At 35.7% G+C, this 19918-nt stretch overlaps 1 protein-coding gene across 2 annotated transcripts in view; it reads right to left on the reverse strand.

Moving 5' to 3' along the window:
- spire1b (spire-type actin nucleation factor 1b) overlaps window positions 1-19532 on the reverse strand; it is a 34581-nt gene extending 15049 nt beyond the window's left edge. The window contains exons 1-9 of one of the 2 annotated variants that reach the window (XM_084089276.1): window positions 19128-19532; window positions 17333-17364; window positions 8207-8446; window positions 6862-6987; window positions 4016-4090; window positions 3333-3497; window positions 2745-2831; window positions 1242-1371; window positions 723-764 (exon numbers count right to left, since the gene is read on the reverse strand). In XM_084089276.1, the coding sequence (XP_083945402.1) occupies window positions 723-764; window positions 1242-1371; window positions 2745-2831; window positions 3333-3497; window positions 4016-4090; window positions 6862-6987; window positions 8207-8446; window positions 17333-17364; window positions 19128-19434 (1204 nt within the window). In that variant the 5' untranslated portion in view covers window positions 19435-19532. The remainder of the gene's footprint in view (window positions 1-722; window positions 765-1241; window positions 1372-2744; window positions 2832-3332; window positions 3498-4015; window positions 4091-6861; window positions 6988-8206; window positions 8447-17332; window positions 17365-19127) is intronic. The other variant, XM_084089277.1, reaches the window with a different exon arrangement.
- Window positions 19533-19918: the final 386 nt, after the last annotated feature.

A 19918-nucleotide genomic window follows, 5' to 3' on the forward strand; every position in this document is an offset into this window, starting at 1 on the left:
ATCCGCTTGTTAAGTCATGACGTAAGGAATACTGTTTCTGGGTCCAAGCCTCTACTCGTTTCACTTGCGAATAATATCTCAAAATTGTTTATGAGCTCAATTTATTTATAAAACACATTTAAACTAAGCTTTTATAACGTAAAGTCTCCACTACAGTCTCCGTGCTCACGGCATCCCAGACACAAATATTTTAACGATTCATAAAAGATGATCTGGGATTTCAGTATGGAGATAAAGGTTGGGATCATGATTTTTTGGTAGTATCACATCACATCATGAGTGTATATTATTAGCATTGTTGTTATTGTTGTTTCCTTTTGGCATCTGATAGAGTGTTTGGACCCAGAAGCGGTGGTGTGTGACGAACGGATTATCATTTATATATTGGGTTAATTAATAATAACTATAAAAAAACACACATCATTAACAGTGTTAATAAGATGAAATCAAAGTGAATTTTAAATTGGTCACATTTCATTTGAGGGTCAAAAAACATACTAAATACTAAAAATAACTGAATGAATTAATAAATAACATCCATGATGTTCATTACTGAACCCTGAGGCACTTTTGTTTATCTGATGGCATTAAAAATTGAGTATTAAATTCAAATCTAAAGGCAGGACCCTCAAATGAACGGCTCCCGGTTTTATATATGAAATGACAGGAGACTAAGCTCTAATCATCACAGACGGCACTAGCGGATCACATCACAGCTTTACCTGATGAATCAAAACTCTGAGACATGCTAAGAGGTCGAATGGCTGCAAGAAAACAGGCAGGGTGTTAAACAGGCAAGTACAAAGATTCACAATAGCAGAAGATGGCTAATTCAGTAATACTTAGTGTGGACAGTGTTTATAGCAAGACTTGCGATTAAGACATTTCATTCATTTTACATTTGACATTTCATCCATCAATTTACATGGATGGACTAAATAATACGAGACAGATGATCATCAGCCATGTATGAAGCAGAAGCTAGTACTTGTGTGACTGTTGCAATCAGAGCAAATGTCAAGACAGGTTTATTTCTGTGATTGTTCATCTCAATTGAACATCACCAAGTCTGATTACAACATCGAGCTGTGAGCATGTGCAGTGACCTTCATACATGATCCATGATGCATATTCATCTCCAATGACAGCTCCTTTAAATGACCTGCTGTTTATGTCCATCTCAAGCAGCAAATGCATGTATGGTACTGTATGCTTTTGTGTGTGTGAGTTTAAAGTCTCACCGAATCTGCTTCTCCGGATCTGATCTGGTGACACAGGCCTCAGTTTCCTCTCTGATTTGATTCCCTCCAGAATGCGCTCATGCAGACTGGGAGGACGTTCGGCCTGCGGCTTGAGCTTTCGCGCCGCCACCTGAAATCACACGTAGAGTATTTTGAGAGCAAAGAGACAAGCTGCATTGTGTCTGGTGTTGTCTAATTCACACAATTCCTTGATTGAATCATGCATTAAAACACAGGCATTAAAGTTCCCTGTCGCAGATCATGGAGGACATTAACAGGGACTTGTGGTAAAAACGCCACCAAAATGAACAAACCCCCAATTTCAAGATCCGGGGTCAAAAATTGCCACTGTACAGGTTGCATCAAAGGCCAATCAGAGGCGAAATCTGCTAAAAACTCTGGAGTTTGTTTCAGTGCACACACTCACTAACTGAATTCTGCACTCTTGTGAATCCTCTCATCTTAAACAAAGTGCAGATATGACGCAAGTAAAAGATTTATTGTAGCGCAGCCAGCTTCATTTATTATAACAGGAGTTTTTGTGAGCATGCAGAAATCGCACTGAACGTAATTCATGAACTGGGGAACGCTCTTTGCCTGCTTTCTATATATAATCTGAATAACCATTTTGTTTTTCATGCTCCTAAGATAACCAATGTGAAGTCTTGATTTTGTAGTGTGTAAAACGCAATGAACTAATCCCTAAATGCTTCTCAACTAGTTCTGTCTGTGAAGCCTACAAGAATCTCACATCCCTTTTCCCCAAACATAAAAACTTTTTTAAATGTATTCTATTAATCAACATTAATAATCATTATTACAATATCAAGGGCAATCGCTTAGTAATAACTTACAATAACAATTAAAAGTTGCAAAAAGTTTCAGTTTAATTTTATAGATTGAAAACAGCTTTGATATTATGCAAACTGGCAATATAAGCTGTTCTAAAACATCATCTCTTAAAACGCTACTGGTCTTCAGTATTTAAATATAGTGATGGTTAAAGGAATATGACGTAGCCTGATGTTGTTTTTTTACTTGAATCCCTGAAAACATTGCAGATGGATAGCACATGCAAATTAATGCGGCTATTGTAGAAGATTTTATTATTTAGAAAATAAATAATTTAGCTATATATTTGTACACTATTATTTCCTCTGTGTGTGACTTTGGTTTGACTTTCTGAAGCCTGTAGAAAGGCCTGGAATGTTGCTTGCAGCAGAAAATTATACTCTAGTATGTCACATGGTAGAAGACCTTTTACCCAAAAATACCTATAGGGTGTGTTACCATTTTTGGAAAAGGATGTATGGTATATATGTGTGAGCTGAGAAATCTGGAGTTGTCTTCTGCAGAAGATGCTCGGCTTTATTGTAAAATCATCAAAGATCTCTGAGAAGTGATTTTTCACAAAAGAGTGAAACCACAACACTATCAGTGCATGCAATTCATTGTGAGTGAACTCTCTCCTAAGTTTTCAAGTAGTGAATAAGGATCACTCACAGGGTTGAGGGGGGGTCTGGACCTGATAAAATCAAGTATGACCTCATGAGCGCTCTTCTTTAACTTGGGTGGAATATCTCCATTCACCTGAGAAAGAAAGAGAGAGAGAGACAGAGATCTGAACACACACATGCACAGACCTGGCAGAGACTCATTCCAGCTGGAAGCATCACTGAATCCCAATAAATAATATCAATGTAGTTTAGATGGTCTATGTTCATCAACAAGCTATAGGTATTCTATTTACAACTAGCAATTCATATGTTTTGAATGCAACTTCTGAAAATGTTTTTTGCATCTTTGATAATGAAGTTTGAAGAATGAAGTTTACTTGCCTCAAACAAATTTGATACCACAAACCCATATTTGTGCAATACTTTTATTGTATCAGTGTAGCTAAAAAATGTAGAGCAAGGCCTTTGATTCTCAGGGAATGCATGAACTTGATAAAAAGCATACCATGAATGCAATGTAAGTTGCTTTAGATAAAAGCGTCTGCCAAATGCATAAATGTAAATGTAATGAAAATGAAATCTGCATCCGATAGGTGTGTTGTGACAAATGTGGCGGTGTGTGTTCTGAACTCACCATGACCTTGCGTAGCTTGTAGCGTTTGGAGCGGATGTCGTCCATGAGCATCTCGTACGGCGTGAGCTGGAACTCGATTGGCATCGGGTTATACTGCCGTTCCTGAACCTTCTGCAACTTCACACCGTTCCTCAGATCTCGCATCAACTGCACCCAGAGCCACGTCTGACCACAGCACACATGCATCAATACGTTACACGCATTCGAATGGAATATTCCAGGGTTTTTTAAGCATAATATATAACTAAGAATTAGTAATCCTTTAAGGCAAGATGCTACAGGCAAAAACAGTGTTTTTCATGCACTGGTCAATTCAGAGATTTGGGGCAGTTTGGCTTTTCATAATGTGTCGCTTCAGACTAGTGGAAAGAAAACATCCAAAATACACATTTAAGTGTATTTTATTGCATTTATCTATTTGTGTCTGTAATATCTTTGAATGTAGCAAGTCAGAGATGTATTCTTTGCATTTGAAATCTATGCAAATTAGTGAATATTTAATTAGAGATTTTTTAGAAAACTTGTAATACAAAAAATGTTTGCTTCTTAATGGGACTGGGGATGTATGGTTATATTTACTAGTTACGTTTTTTTGCCTGTGGTGTCTTGCCTTAAACTAAATTGGATGAGGAATAAATAGAGCCAACCAAAAGTCTCCATTCTTTGAAGAGCAGATCACTTACCCAATCAGAATTCTGCAGCTCGTTTAGCTCTCTGCCAGGTGCGTCAGCAGTGTCTCCCTCCATCTTACGCAGGTTCTGTCCAATCAGAGGGAGACACAATACTTCAGACAGCAGCTGAGTTGAGCAGAATCTACTAGAATCTATAGATGTCACTGCAACTATTATTATTACACTCAACACTGTGATGAATCTCACAAAACATATTTCACCCAAAAATCAAAAGAATGAAAGAATGCCTGTTTTGAGAAGCATGTTTAGTTTTGTCTGTACTATGCATCGTTTTATTTTAAGTAATTTCCCTCTGAGCCCAAATGGTGCCGTCATTATGGCCGTATCCCAGCTTTAGTTTGGAAATAAAAGGCTTTACAGCGCAGTAACAGTAAACCCTCATGGGAACGAGCACTGAGGGAGACGGTTTGTGAAGGCGGAGCGGCTCGTCTCATCTTACACTCAAAACCCCATCAAAAGGTGCTGAAGAGCCACAGCAGACACAGATTTCCCTGTGAGAGGAATACAGTGGATGATGATCATGTGCTAAACAGAGGAGACGCTCTAAACACATTTTGTGGTCAATGTGTGCCAACACAGAGCAGACATTATCAGCCTAAAGCACATAAACAATGCTGATACCATTAGAACTCGAAGGCAGGATTTAAAGACGTTATATTAACAGAGTTGTTTTTAAGTCCACATGTAATGTTAGTCAAGGTTTAAAAGCTGTAAATTTTGTTTTTCATGACTACTGTCCTGTCCATCCTCTCTCAGGCGTTTTCTTTTTTCTGCTGTGCCTTTAAGACTCTCACTTGCCAAACACCCTCTGTTCATGTGAAATGAAATCAACTGAGACTAAATAAAACAATTTCCATCTCTTCCAGGTCTGGGTTTTATGTTTCCCTAAGACAGTTTTATATAAGCCATGTTATTTGGCTGATACATAATAAAGGGCACAATAAAAGCAGACATGGAAATGTCACCATAACGTCTAATGTCAAGAGTGTTTAACCGCCTGCAGTAAAACCAGCAGCGACTCTCCTCCACATGTGACATCGTTACGTTTATTCAATCACAAATCATGTTATGAGACCAACAGCAAAAATGTCATACCTGACAAACCTGTTATTATGACTGGCAAAACTATTATTTTTGTAAATTGAAATACACACACACACATATATATATATATATATACACACACACACACACACACACATATATATATATATACAGTACCAGTCAAAAGTTTGGAAACACTACTATTTTTAATGTTTTTGAAAGAAGTCTCTTATGCTCATCAAGCCTGCAGTAAAAAACAAAAAAAAAACCCAAAAAAACAGTAATATTATGAAATATTATTACAATTTAAAATAATGGTTCTCTTTTTTAATATACTTCAAAATGTAATTTATTTTTGTGATGCAAAGCTGAATTTTCATCAGCAAGTACTCCAGTCTTTGGTGTCTTATGATCCTTCAGAAATCATTCTAATATGCTGATTTATGATCAATGTTGGAAACAGTTGTGCTGCTTAATATTTTTTTATAACCTGAGATACTTTTTTCAGGATTATTTGATGAATAAAAAGTTAAAAAGAACTGTATTTATTTAGAATAGAAATCTTTTGTAACAATATACACTACCGTTCAAAAGTTTGGGAACAATAACTATTTTTAAAAAAGAAATTAGTACTTTAATTCAACAAGGATGCGTTAAATTGATAAAAGGTGATGGTAACGATTTATAGTGTTAGAAATGTTTTTATTTTGAATAAATGCTGTTTTTATGAATAAATGCTGTTAACGTTTTACTCATCAATGAATCCTGAAAAAAGTATTCCAAAAAAATATATTAAACAGCACAACTGTTTCCATCATTGATAATAACTGAGTATCAAATCATCATATTAGAATGATTTCTGAAGGATCATAAGACACCAAAGACTGGAGTACTTGCTGATGAAAATTCAGCTTTGCATCACAAAAATAAATTACATTTTAAAATATATTAAAAAAGAGAACCATTATTTTAAATTGTAATAATATTTCATAATATTACTGTTTTTTTTATTTTTTTAACTGCAGGCTTGATGAGCATAAGAGACTTCTTGCAAAAACATTAAAAATAGTACTGTTTCCAAACTTTTGACTGGTACTGTATATACATATAAATATATTTATTTAGTTGAATTTGAACAACTAAAATAAACCTAAATGAACTAAAACTCAATAAAAACTAACTGAAAAAAAAAATTATGAAAACCATACAAAAACACACAACAAATTTTACCAAAACTGTAACTAAAATTAAAATGACAACAGAAAGTATAAAACTAAAATTTTATTCAAAATATTAACAAAAAATACAATAGTATATAAATTATACTAATATAACACTGATATAAATATTACATGAAACTGGAAATAAATAAAAACAAAAAATGAACCAAAACCAAAATGGAAGGAAAAATAAATTAAACCTAAATAGTAATATTCTGAAAAAAATAAATAATAAAAATGACACAAACACATTAAATATTCATATAAAAATGAGAATAAAATAAAAACCTGAAAATATAAAAATAAAGCTAATTCAAATTATTACTAAAAACTATAATAGTATTTTAAATGACTATATATGTGTGTGTATTGTAATGTTAGTATGTCTTTCAGGAGATTTTAACTGAATTTAATATATTTTAATATATGAAAATATTTAAAATAATACAAAAAAACACTGCCTCAGATATAAAAGTATGTCTACTGGGAAGAGAATGGGATGAATGTCCAGGTCAACCAAACATAACACACAAGAAATGTGTCTTTATTTGGGAGGAAGTGTTAACCTCTCACCTCTTTTGCGCTCTTGATCTTCTCCAGGAAGGTGCGGAGCTCTTTGGTTTCGGCGTAAAGCGCTCGACACACGGCCTGGTAGTGACTGGGAGCATCCGCTGGGGTGGACAGGTGAAGGGTGCACAGCTGGACACAGTCAACAGGGCAATTCACTCAGCTAGATTCACACTATAATGAAGTTCACATTCATCACATGCCCGTGTTGGGAAGGTTTGAACATGAGGACGGGTCAGAAAGAGGCGCATTGATCCATACGAATGTCTCATAAATGAAATAAATGGACAGAAGGTGTGGTGAGTCACTCTTGGCTTCATACTGGCAGCAGTCTGTGCGTTTTCCAGCCCATTAGTGCAACAAAAACATCAACGTGGCACTTAAATATTTGTTCATAAGTCCCCTGACTGTGACCAGATTATTTACCACAACAGATATGTGAAAGAAATCTGAGAATGAATGCATGTGTACCAGTGAAGATAGCTCAGCCCACACTGTAAGTTTGAGTGCATTGCATTGTGGGATACAGTATCTCAAGCTCTGGTTATATATGGCACATTTCACCCTGATATTCTATAAATAAAGAAAATTAGCATACTGTTGATGTAGCCTACTATGTACTGCAGAAATTACACAAGCAACCTACTGAGATCATGTGTAGGGCTGCAACAAATCCATCAAATGAAAATTATAATAAATTATTAAAACATTTGGCAGTAAAAAAGGCACTTTAAACTAAGTAAAGAAAACACACACATATATAAACACAGTTATATTTATATATTTGCATAATGTCTGCATTTTTATTATGTAAAACATGCAATAAATGCTGCTGTCGCCATTACAATTGTCTCAATAACTTTTATGCAAGAAATGAAGTGCAATCATTAAAAAAATATTTGTTGTTAAAAGTCAAATTTAGGTTTCAAAATTACCAACTTGAAATCCTTAATGAAACGTTATGAGTAACTCTAAATATATATATATATATATATATATATATAGTATTATATATATTGTGTACAATATTTCATATTGTATATATTTCATATTGTATACAATATTTCATAATATATATTGTGTACAATACTTCATTCTGCACATTCAATTTGCAAAAGGAGAAGGCTTAAAATGTGATTAATCAATTATTCAAAGAAATAATTGATTATCAAAGAATTGTTAGTTGCAGCCCTAGTCATGTGACATCACTGTTGCATAATGTTTACTGTCACTTACTAATTTAAAAGAATCGCAGACAGTATACAGTGTTCACTTCTTAGTATTCAGTAAGTAGTATGTTAGTATTCATATCAAACACAGTCAAACTCTATAGACAGTTGTTGCTCCCCACCTTGATGATGTCACGGTATCCGCGGATCCGGCAGGGGTGTGCGGGGTTCCCCTCCCGGTCATCCTCCTCTTCCTCAGTGGCGGCGTAGCCTTCATCGGGGCAGGAGTCGCTCTCTGCGTCGCACACATTGGTCATGAGGTCGATGAGCTGCTCGAGCGGCGGGCTCAGCTCTCGCTCCTCGTTCTCTTTCAGCCCGTAATCCAGAGCCTTGTAGATCCTGATGCCCAGAGACTCGATCACCTGCAGCACAAACACACATTAATAGGGGTGTAACGATACCCTCATGTCACGATGACGATTCGATACATATCACAATACTGAACTTACGATACGATATTATTGCGATACTCCAAGACATAAGGTAAAAGGTTACCAAAAAATGTACTGTTTATTAAACTGATAAATATGATATTACATTGTGTGTAGAAATTTATATTCTTGGACTTGGTGCTGGAAACCCAAAGCACAGGACAATAGAGACACCAGAATAACAATATTCATGATTCTGAAGCTGAAAATAGTTATTTTAGACAAATAGGTTTCTCTGTCACTGACTAGATACATTTCAAATAATGTAGGCCACTTTTGTACACAGATATTCCCCTATTGCATTATTATACATTACATTATATTCAACATTATATATAATATTTTAATGTAGTACTGACACTAAAACTCTGAAAACTTTTTTGGGTGAACTATTCACGATACATATTGTTGCATTTTTGTATTGCGATATATTGTGACACGATATACTGTTACACCCCTACTCATTAACTGCTCATTAAAGGTCCCATATTGTCAAAACTGAAATTTCCTGGCTTTTTTCATGATTACAGAGGTCTAGGGACTATGAAACTACCATATAAGTTTCACAGATGCACACAGCCTGCATAAAGTAGCTGTGACTTTTCACGAGCCGTTGTGACTTCCGTATAAATGTGATGTCAGAACTACTCAGTCACCGCCTTCAGTCTCCACCCCCACCAATGGTGGGTCACTCAGAAAACAACAGGCCAATCAGAAGAAAGGCTCATGAATATTAAGTAGACGGGCCAAAATCGGCCTGTTCTTGGCAGAGCTCCTGAGAAAGGAGCTGTAAAAATATATTGAGACTTATACCGCAAATATATATTCTTAAGGACATCAAAACCTAATATAAAACTTCAGAAAGGTGTACAATATGGGACCTTTAATCCCTATGTTTGTCTTGTTTTTCAGTAAACCTATCTGAACACGATTCAAACAAGATACATTTACTTGCGTTGTTGCGTTAAATCGAGGCTTGTTTCAGAGAATATAACTTCTTGACAATGCTTCCAGGAACTTTCTAGGTATTTTAGTGCACTGGAAGGATGTTGTGTCTACGTTGTCTCTAAGAGCACTTTACTACTGAAGTAGGGATATTTGAGACACAAGAAACAGATACGGCTGATGTAAAACCTCAAACACAAAAGTAAACTAAATGCTATTCGTGCCACAAGAACCTTGATGGCTCCAACAACAGCAGATCAGTCAATCCTGGGGCTGAACGGCACGGTGAAACTTTCTCTGTGACCTGATATGCCGAAACTAGTCAGTCTACTTGCATTGTTTAATGCCTGTTACAACAGCTGTAAACTAGTCATCAATGAAAACCTGTAAGGGTTTCTAATAACACACACACAGTAGGATACAGCAGTGGTTCTCGACCTGTGTTTAATATAGCCTGGGTTGTATTTCCTTTTACTTTTGTTCATTGTTTTTGATGATGATTTCACATCACATTACAGTCGGATTTAAGCCAAAATACTGTAGCGTTTGACAGGATTCACAACCTTTGACATCAACAACAAAAGATATTTTCTTCTCGCTTGTATGAGAGGATAATCAGAACAGTCGTGTGACCCATTTTTTGGGCTGTGGGTGTGACCCACCAGTTGAGACCCACTAGATATAGAGAACAGAGACGAGGTCTATTTGGTCACATTACTAAATGACTGTTATGAATGTTAGGCTGATTAATGTAAAAATCAGCTGCCAATTTAACAGTCCTTGTTTCCTTCAATTTTACACTGAAACACAGTCACATTTGCATTGCAGAATACACACAATCCTGCACCATAAATTCAGGGTCTAAATATTGTGAAATTCTGTTACAATTTAAAACAGCTATATATTTTAAATGTAATTTATTCCTGTGATCAAAGCTGAATTTTCAGTCACATGATCCTTCAGAAATGCTGATTTGCTGCTCAAGAAACATTTCTGATTATGATCAATGTTGAAAACAGTTGTGCCGCTTCATATATTTGTGGAAACAGTGATACTTTTTTTGTTTTTCAGGATTCTTTGAGTAATTGTTTCAATACTGGCTATTACAAGAGAGATTCACTTTTCTATAGTTCTGATGGTGTTTTTGATAATATTCACATACACTGCAAAAAATGCTTTTCTTAGTATTTTTGTCTTGTTTCCAGTCCAAATATCTAAAAAATTCTTAAATCAAGATGCATTTACTAGATGAGTAAAATGACATAATATATTAATCTTGACAAAAATACTAAGTAAGACAAGCATTTTTTGCATTATATTAATGAGCATCACAAACAAATTATAAGAGGTTCTCAACTCTTGAACCCTCCAGGTCCACATTGAGAACCCCTGGTTTAGGGTACTTTACACGACAATGATGTACTAAAAACAGAAAAGTTTTCCTTTCCTTTCCTGTTTTTTTTGCATACAGATGACAATGTTGTCAAAATAATCCCCGTTCACACGGATCCACGAAACGACTAAAAACGCTGTATTATGCTGCCAGGCCAGTAGTTGGCGATATCACTTTGTAAAGAAACACTACACGCCTATAGACTGAACACGTAATACGCATACGCATGACGTCACTGGTTTCACGAATTCGCGTTTTTGTAGTTTACGCAGAGACGATAATGGTATCGTTTTCAAAAACCTGCAATTTGAAACCTTTGTGTTTTCAGGCCCCTGATACGCCGTTGTCGTGTAATTGAATGCCCAAAAATGCATAAAAGTTTTTAGTTGAAAACAGTGTCATGCCCTTAGAATATTATAAAGATGTTACTTTGTGGGTTTTAAGTTTTCCAAATGACTTAATGGTAATGTTGCCCTTAGAAGACATATAACTCGTATATAATTTACATTTGACAGACTCTTTTATACAGAGCAAACGTTCATGCTTTCCCTGGGAATCAAACCCATGACCTTGGCATTGAGCTCCATGAATTTACTGTTTGAGCTGCATGAATACAGCAGCTTCCGTCCAGTCATAAAGAGCGCTTTGTTAATAATCTCTGTGATTATTAGACCCAAACATTTACTGACAGATTCTTAAAATGAATTTCATCCAGAATGCATGAGCCTGCAGTGAAGTGGACAACACACTCCTTCATTGTGATGTCTAGCAGCCAATTATCTTCACAAATAAAAGCACTGGGTAACAATAGCTTCAATTTAAAAACTGAACATTAACCCTGAGAATCTCATAAAGAAAAGAAGTGCCCATGCATGACCACGACTGAGGTAATGAAGAGCAACTGATGTTTTGTCTAAACATGATAATAACCAAAAGCACAGACTTCAGACTCAGTCCTGCCAGGGCCAGTTGCATAAACATAGCCACTAAGACTGAGTCTTAAGAACTAGTCTGACCAACTAGAAATTAGTTAGTCCAATCTACCTTTTTAACTTGTAAGACTAGTCTAAGCAGTTTATACAACTGGCGGGTCTAACTTCATCTGGCCTTCGTACATCTAACTGCATCTAGTCCAATGAATGTCAAATAATCCAGTATAACAAAGTAAAATGCAAGAAGCATAAATCAACATGAGCAAACAACAATACACACCTACAGGGCTATAAAATCGACATGAAATCAAAATTGACAATATAAATCAATATATTTTTTATGGAATATAGCAGTATTTACTATTAATTATTTATCCATGCACATCATTTTTTATCAGGCATGTGATTGGCTAAGGACAAAAAAGCAGGAAAATATACTGAGACTTATGACAATATCCAACTTATGTCATGAGTATGACACATAACAACATAACAAAAAGAATGCAATATTGTGATATATTATTACAATTTAAAATAATTGGTTTTCCATTTATTAGCCTATACTTTAAATTATCATTTATTTCTGTGATGCAAAGCTGAATTTTCAGGATCATTACTGCAGTCCTTTAGAAATCATTCTAATATGATGATTCATTATCAAAGTTGGAAACAGTTCTGCTGCTTAATATTTTTTAATAACCTGTGATACTTTTAGGATACTTTGATGAATAAAAAGTAATAAAAAAAATTAAAAAAAATAGAAATATTTTGTAACAATATACACTACTGGTCAGTAATTTGGGTTCAGTAATTTTTTTCTTTCTTTTTTTGAAATAAATCAATACTTTTATTCAGCAAGGATGTGTTAAATTGATAAAAAGTGATAGTAAAGAAGATTTATATTATTAGAAAATATTTTTTTTATTTTGAATAAATGCAGTTCTTTTTAACCTTTTATTCATCAAATATTTTAGGCAGCAGAACTGTTTCCAACACTCATAATAAATCAGAATATTAGAATGATTTCTAAAGGATCATGTGATTACTGGAGTAATGATCCTGAAAATTCAGCTTTGCTTCACAGAAATAAATTATAATTTAAAGTATAATAAATTGAAAACCAATTATTTTAAATTGTAATAATATTAAAAAAAAAAAAAAAATCAGTATTTTTGATCAAATAAATGCAGGCTTGATGAGCAGAAGAAACTTCTTTCAAAAACATTAAAAATAGTAATGTTTCCAAACTTTTGGCCTGTAGCCTACTGTATTCCCCCCAAAACTGCACAACTGTAGGGTAAAACATTAATAAAAAAGTGATAATAAAAAATGCGTCTTAAAACTGACATGATTGTAACAAAATCACACAGTCTGGAGAACTCAGAACAACTGCTAACATTAAGTTTAAGGTAAAAAATAACTGCCATGAAATTATAGTATCTTACTCCTATGCAATTAGATAAACTGTTCATTCACTACATCACTTTACCTCTGTCTTTATCCCCTTTTATCCTCTTCTCTTCTTTTTGGCACTGTATCTATCGCAGACTATAATGCTCATTTATAATGTGTCACGTAAATTCGGCCATCCGTCACAATCAGGAAACTTTCACCGCGTCTAGAACTGGCGCGAGCTGCCAGGCCCGTTTCTACGAGCCTGTGTGTTAAGCGCCCTCAAAAAAAAGCAATGCTGTATATATGGATGCGGCGTCGCGCACGCTACACAACAAATTACCAACAACTGATCGCGCGCGCGCTCTGTTTCTGACGCACTTCAAGCACTCGCTGGGCGGGGAAAGATTGCATCTCTCTGCCATCTGTAACCATGTTGACGTGCCGCCCGGTGTGGCCGCGATTCGCGGCGATTGTGGTTCCGTCCCGGGTTACCATGGTGACGGCTGTGAGATTTCCCCCCCCCCCCATTTTTTTTTTTTTTTTACAGATCTGCATGATTCACGTAGGTCACATTTTCAGGTCGGAAAATCCGGAATTCCGGATTAATCCGGAAAAATCACATCCCTGTTTTATTTATTTATGTGCCTCGTAATCTTTAATCAAAATAACTTCCTCTTCTTCTTCTTCGAGGGCGGGGCAAACCTGTCACTCACATGAGATCAACCAATAGCAAACCACAACCATCCAATCAATTCCCCACTGACAAAATAAAGCCCCGCCCTACATTTGTTCTTGTTCGAGAAGCTGTTTCGCTCAGATATATACGGCACAATCGAGAAAAAAGATGATCGCAACTTCCGTTTCATGCCGACTTTAATTTACACTGTACACAAACAACTAGACTATCACATCTGCATAAAGTTCGATCCAGTTCATCCAGATTATTCTTGCCAAGTACTGCCAACTAAAACAGACAGAGAAATTAAATGCAACTTAACACAGAAAATACACAGTTCTGCTTGTGGATTAAATATCTTGGAAACAACTTTGAACACTTCTTTCAGTCTGTTAGAGCTCTGCAACGGGAACTCATCGCTTCTGGAAAGCTGCTTAACAAGGATTTGACTATGGAGTGAGTCTCATATACACATACTGTAAGATGAGTTTGCTGCAGACTGCAAATCTGTCTGTGTGTGTTTGTGTCCTTATCCACCGGCATGCAGTGCTAGACCTGTCAGTGCTTCTCTCGGGGACAGTTAATACCAAAGCCCCTTTAAGACATTTCACTCTGAGGCCATCTTTGAAACGCCTCTCGGGCATGCAAGTGCAGCTCCTATCTTTATGAATGGGGAAACAACAAATTCTCCAAAACTGTTCGCCAAGTTTAAGATTAAATTTCATATTTGAAATCACCAATGAAATCTGACAACAAATTTCTCATAAATGTTGTTTCTAAATGCTCGAATCATGACAAAAAACGTCATTTTTCAGGCTTGATCAAGCTAATGCACATGCGCAGTGGAATTTGCATATAAAGCAACGTTTCTATCCCATGTGTTCAAGAGAACAAAATCGTCACTTCCTGGGAAATTGGCGAAAAACATCTGTAATAAAAACTGAAGTTGCTGCAATCGGGGACTTTTATCCTAACTCATAAATGACTTGCGTCTCAGAAAGCACAGATGAAACCCAATAAACACTGTCATGTTATCTTGTGTCTGGGAACGCAATCATGTGAGACACTCCTGGGAGGTCATTATACCCCACCATTGTGACGACAGACTATGGTTCGGGCATTTCAGAATGATCAAACCAATATTTGAGATGCTGTGCAATGAAATGTGCCGCTGGTTAGTCCAGTTATCCAATCACATCCTCTGTTGAGGCAAAGTCACGTGAGTTTTTCTGTTGCACATCGAGGGATTTATTCAGTAAATGTTTCCATCATATTTTATGTGCATAAATAATCCGATAACAAGTAATTCGTCTTTTATGTGCATTTTTGGCATTTCTATCCAGTGTTTTTTAATGCAATATCCCAAAATGTGCATAAAATGGATGGAAACCTACAGTAGCTAATGAGATTTGCTGAATAATCAATATATATTAGCAATGTTTGTTTGCATGAGTTCCATATAAAGAGAAAATAAACAAATGAGATTAAGAACCTTTCATTAGCAAATTTGTTGAATGTTCAGCAAACTATAACTGTCTCATGAATACAATCGGTCATTGACTCATAGCGACTGAATTAAGTTGAGTTAAATGCATGTTTAAATAATAGTCAAGTGAGAGTCCATCACAGTCAGCTCTAGCCGCCGAACACATCATAAACCTGAAAGGTCAAAGATTATTGGGATGCAAACAGTGATCTGCCGGGTCTATACGTCTCTAATTGGCCTTTAAAATGTCACCAGCTGATGACATCAAATTAAAAATGAGAGCATGAGAAATAAAAATGAGGTCAAGAGAGCAGAGAGAATTTAGAAGAACACGGATGTGCCTGCAAATGTCTCTAAGCTGCAGGAGATACTGTGTTAATAGAGCTTATTCATTTCACTATTAAACTATTAGAAATGTTTATGTTGATTAAAAAAACCTGAATTAAAATAAAATATAAAAACCAGATGAAAAAAAAACATATTTAGGCAACAATTCTAATCTAATTTGAAGCACTATAATTACTTACTAAAAATAAATTAAACCTAAAAAGTAATATTTAAAAACAATGTAGGCTACCTCACAAAACTTCTGAGAGAGATTTGGTGAATATTTACTTACTACAATAGTAACTTCTCTCTAGAAAGACAATAAAAGTGGAAAAAGTTGGTCAAAAATGCACATTTACACACAAACTGACCACAACTTTCGGATTCCATCTTTATTTTTTAGCTCAACATGGAATAGAGTGCACAGGATTGTGGGATATCAAAGGCAGCGAAGGATACATACATCCAGGGCCTAACATTAACACTCGCCAAGCGCCAAATGTGAGTAACAATCGCCAGTTGGCCGATAACATTTTTATGAATTCTAACAATGCAAAATTGAGAGAACATGAACATGAACAAATGTGAATGATGCTCAGGACAGTTAAAGGACAATTCCGGCGCAAAATGAACCTAGGGGTTAATAACAAATTACTTGCTCTATGCCCTATATACTAGCGTTATAAGCTAATCAGTGGTTCGAGCTAAAACTTTGTACATACGATTAGCATGAAAACATATCCCAGAGAACGATCGACTCGGTACCCATGTGTTATTAACCCCTAGGTTAATTTTGCGCCGGAATTGTCCTTTAATGGGGCAGTGTTGCATCATCATGAAAGTTTAAGCCTTGCCATATGAAATATTCAAGCTCAAGAAGACACAAAAGGGAATCTTAATTCATTACTTGTGCGCTGTGTGAGAAGTTTTCTGTGCGCAAACATCCGCGTCTCAGACAGGGCACAAATAGTGAATCGAGCTCTCTTTGACATCTTGCGCTTGAACAGACATATTAAAACAGACATATTAATCCTTTTAATCATAGTCGGTTATGTCTTAAGTGTACGTAAACAGTTGAGAAATAAAACATGCATCAGTGTACTGGATCCATGCATCAGCTCTTAAAGTCACGGCAGCCTAATAAAAATGCCACTGTTTGTTTTTAATGTTAATCAAACAAGAAAAGACAAAGAACAATCACTCACTGCTCTTGACTGAATAACTTTTGTAAGTTTAATAAGAATTATTTTTCAAGTTTCATGGCTGGTAAAAAAATATTTATGACCGGTAAATTTTGTTAAGCCACCGGCCATTGGCAGGTGTGGCAAAAAGTTAGTTTTAGGCCCTATCTATACTATTCTTTAAAAATCGATCAAATGAAGGTATCTCAGTAGACAGGATAAACACGATTATTGGATTCGTACGTGTCCTGTTGCCTTCCTACCTCCATATCCTGCCTTTGGAGGCTGTATTTTTCAGATTTCGGACGCAGACTAAATCACACTCAAAACCCTTTAACAACTATGTAGCAATGCCCTGGCAACCCTCGACAACACCATAGCAACCACATAGCAACAGCTGGAGAAGAATTTCCACATGTTACTTATCCATGAGACACATTTGACGCTCATGCTGTCATGAGGCGTTACTGTACATCACTCACCTGTGTTGATGATCGGATCGGATTACGCACACCTATGGGAGAACAGAAGAGAGGACAGTCAGGGACAGATAAATAAAACAGCTTCTAAACATCCGTTATGTAGTTGACTGGACAATCTGCAATGCTTTGTTCTTACATAAAACACACTGAAGGCGGCAAATGTGATGCACATATTCTTTATGCATCTGATGACTGTTGCTTTACTGACAACTTAATATCAGTCGGCTCTGATTGAACATGCAAACACATTATAATGATTGTGAAATCCACTTAGTCTCAGGACAAGGCAAAGTCAGCAAAGAAACGGATCTCTCCGCTGTTATTCTGCAGTCGACAGCGAATGAGGAACACGTTTGCCACCGGAACTTTTGACAAAGCAACTCTGCCTTCAACCTGCTTTCTCCACAAGACATATCGATCTTCTTGACACCATGGAAGCAATGACAGTAGCATTTATTAAAAGGCAAACTGACCACCTCTCCTCTGGGAATATCACAAATAAAAGCAAAATCACAAATGCTCTTTGATATTTCAATAGACAGCAAAGAGAACAAATGGAGACTGTATAGAGACCAGATGTTTCTCTTGAGAAAAGACTTGCATGTGTCTGTTGAAGAGATCTTAACTGTGAGCTCAGATCTGCCAAGATAACAAAATCTGCAATGAAATATTCATAAATCTCACTATGAACTCCAGCATTTCTCATCAAATGATCTGCGCATCAAATGATCTATACTCCTACCTATTGACTCAACTAATGAGAAAGAGAAACCTCTGAGCAATAATGTAATCCTCTGGAATGGTAACAAATATGTTCATCTTTTAAACTGTGGATAAGCTGCACAGTGAACACATTTCATTATTATCAGCAGCACTTAGACATGTGAAGCGATTAAAGCATTGGGGATATCGCATTCGCAAGGCCTTTAAATGAGCTTGAACTAAAAATATATTAATTCTCCATTCACAGGTGCTTAGGCCTTCAGACATGCTTTCAGTATCACTGATATTATTAGAGCTTTTATTCATATTTTGAATGTATTTTTAGATTTTTCATTTTAAAGTTTTAGAAATTTTGTTGTGTTTTTTTGTTTTTTTAAATATGTCCATATAGTTTTTAAGTTATATTTCATTTTTAGTGTTTGTTATTTTAGTACATCAAGGTTAACTAAATGAAAATGAGAAATTTGAGATGAATGAGAATGAGAAAATACCTTGACAACAAGCTGAAATAAATAAAATAAGTTTATGTATAAAATATATGGAGTGACATAGCATACATAATTCATTTGTCCCAATTTTATACAAAAAAAAGAACATGAATTATTTTGCAATATTTACAAAAAGTAAATATGAATCTGGAATTTCACAGGCCCTGAGCATTATTGTGTTTATCAGCATGTGCATCAGGGAGCATCTATAACTGTAAACAACAGTGACTGTGAGCATTTATGTATGCTTAATTTAAACTTTCTTGTGTTTATTTTAGACTCATGCATGTTTTCAATTTAGTCCACTGATTGTCTCCTACTGGCCTGCTGATAAAGGCCTATTTCACAATCACATTCGTTCTGTTACATAACAGATCAGTGATGTAAAAAAAAAATTGCATAGAAGGTGATCACTCAATATAGTGTATTTTGTGATGCAGAACACTAAGGATAAAATGCATATAAAACATATAAAAGAGGTTCCAAACCATATGCACCCAAAATGCATGACAATTAACACCAATTATGTATATAAATGTACATGCCGATGTATGTAATGGATGCAGAAGGTGTTGATTTGTCACCTGATCTGTCTCCGGAATGTAACCGTAACCGCACCGCTCCATCTTTATAAATCCTCACGTCTCCCGGTCCTCCGGTACCAGCAGAGCCACTGGAACCGTCCTTGTTCTCCAAAAAAGAGCGACAGCACTGGTAACACACAGCCCACGCCTGCTCCTCGTTGATGGGCTGCTTGTATAGATGTAAAATCTCATCCAGGGACAGCTCATCTTCATCCTCTCTGTCCATGATGGGATGCGCACCATCCTCCTCCTCCTCTATCAGCTTGTGTCCGTCATCTTCTTCATCATCATCTCTCCTGCGGGCCATCGTCTCATCCTTCCCCGCAGAGAGAAGAGAGAGCTGGAGATGAATGCACCTGCGCTCGGTGTGTGTGTGTGATGCTGTTGCTGCTCTCTGCTGTTTCTTTCTGCATCACAAACGCGAAGAAGGCGAACTACGTCAAACGGGGATGTCAAAGTAGGCGGGGCTCAAAAAATAAGTGTACATTTAAAATAAAAATTTGAATGAAAAATATGGCACAACTATGAGCATGAGTACGAATAATAAGCGTACAATAATTTACCATACTGGTAAATTATAATATATTGGCCTATAGTATAATATATAGTAAAATATATTAATATAATATAATATATATATATATATATATATATATATATATATATATATATATATATATATATATATATATATATATATATATATTTATATATATATTCTTTGATAAAGACAGTAATATATATATATATATATATATATATATATATATATATATATATATATATATATA

The sequence above is a fragment of the Abramis brama genome (genome assembly GCF_963993115.1).
Source record: "Abramis brama genome assembly, chromosome: 17".
In the NCBI taxonomy this organism is placed as follows: Eukaryota; Metazoa; Chordata; class Actinopteri; order Cypriniformes; family Leuciscidae; genus Abramis; species Abramis brama.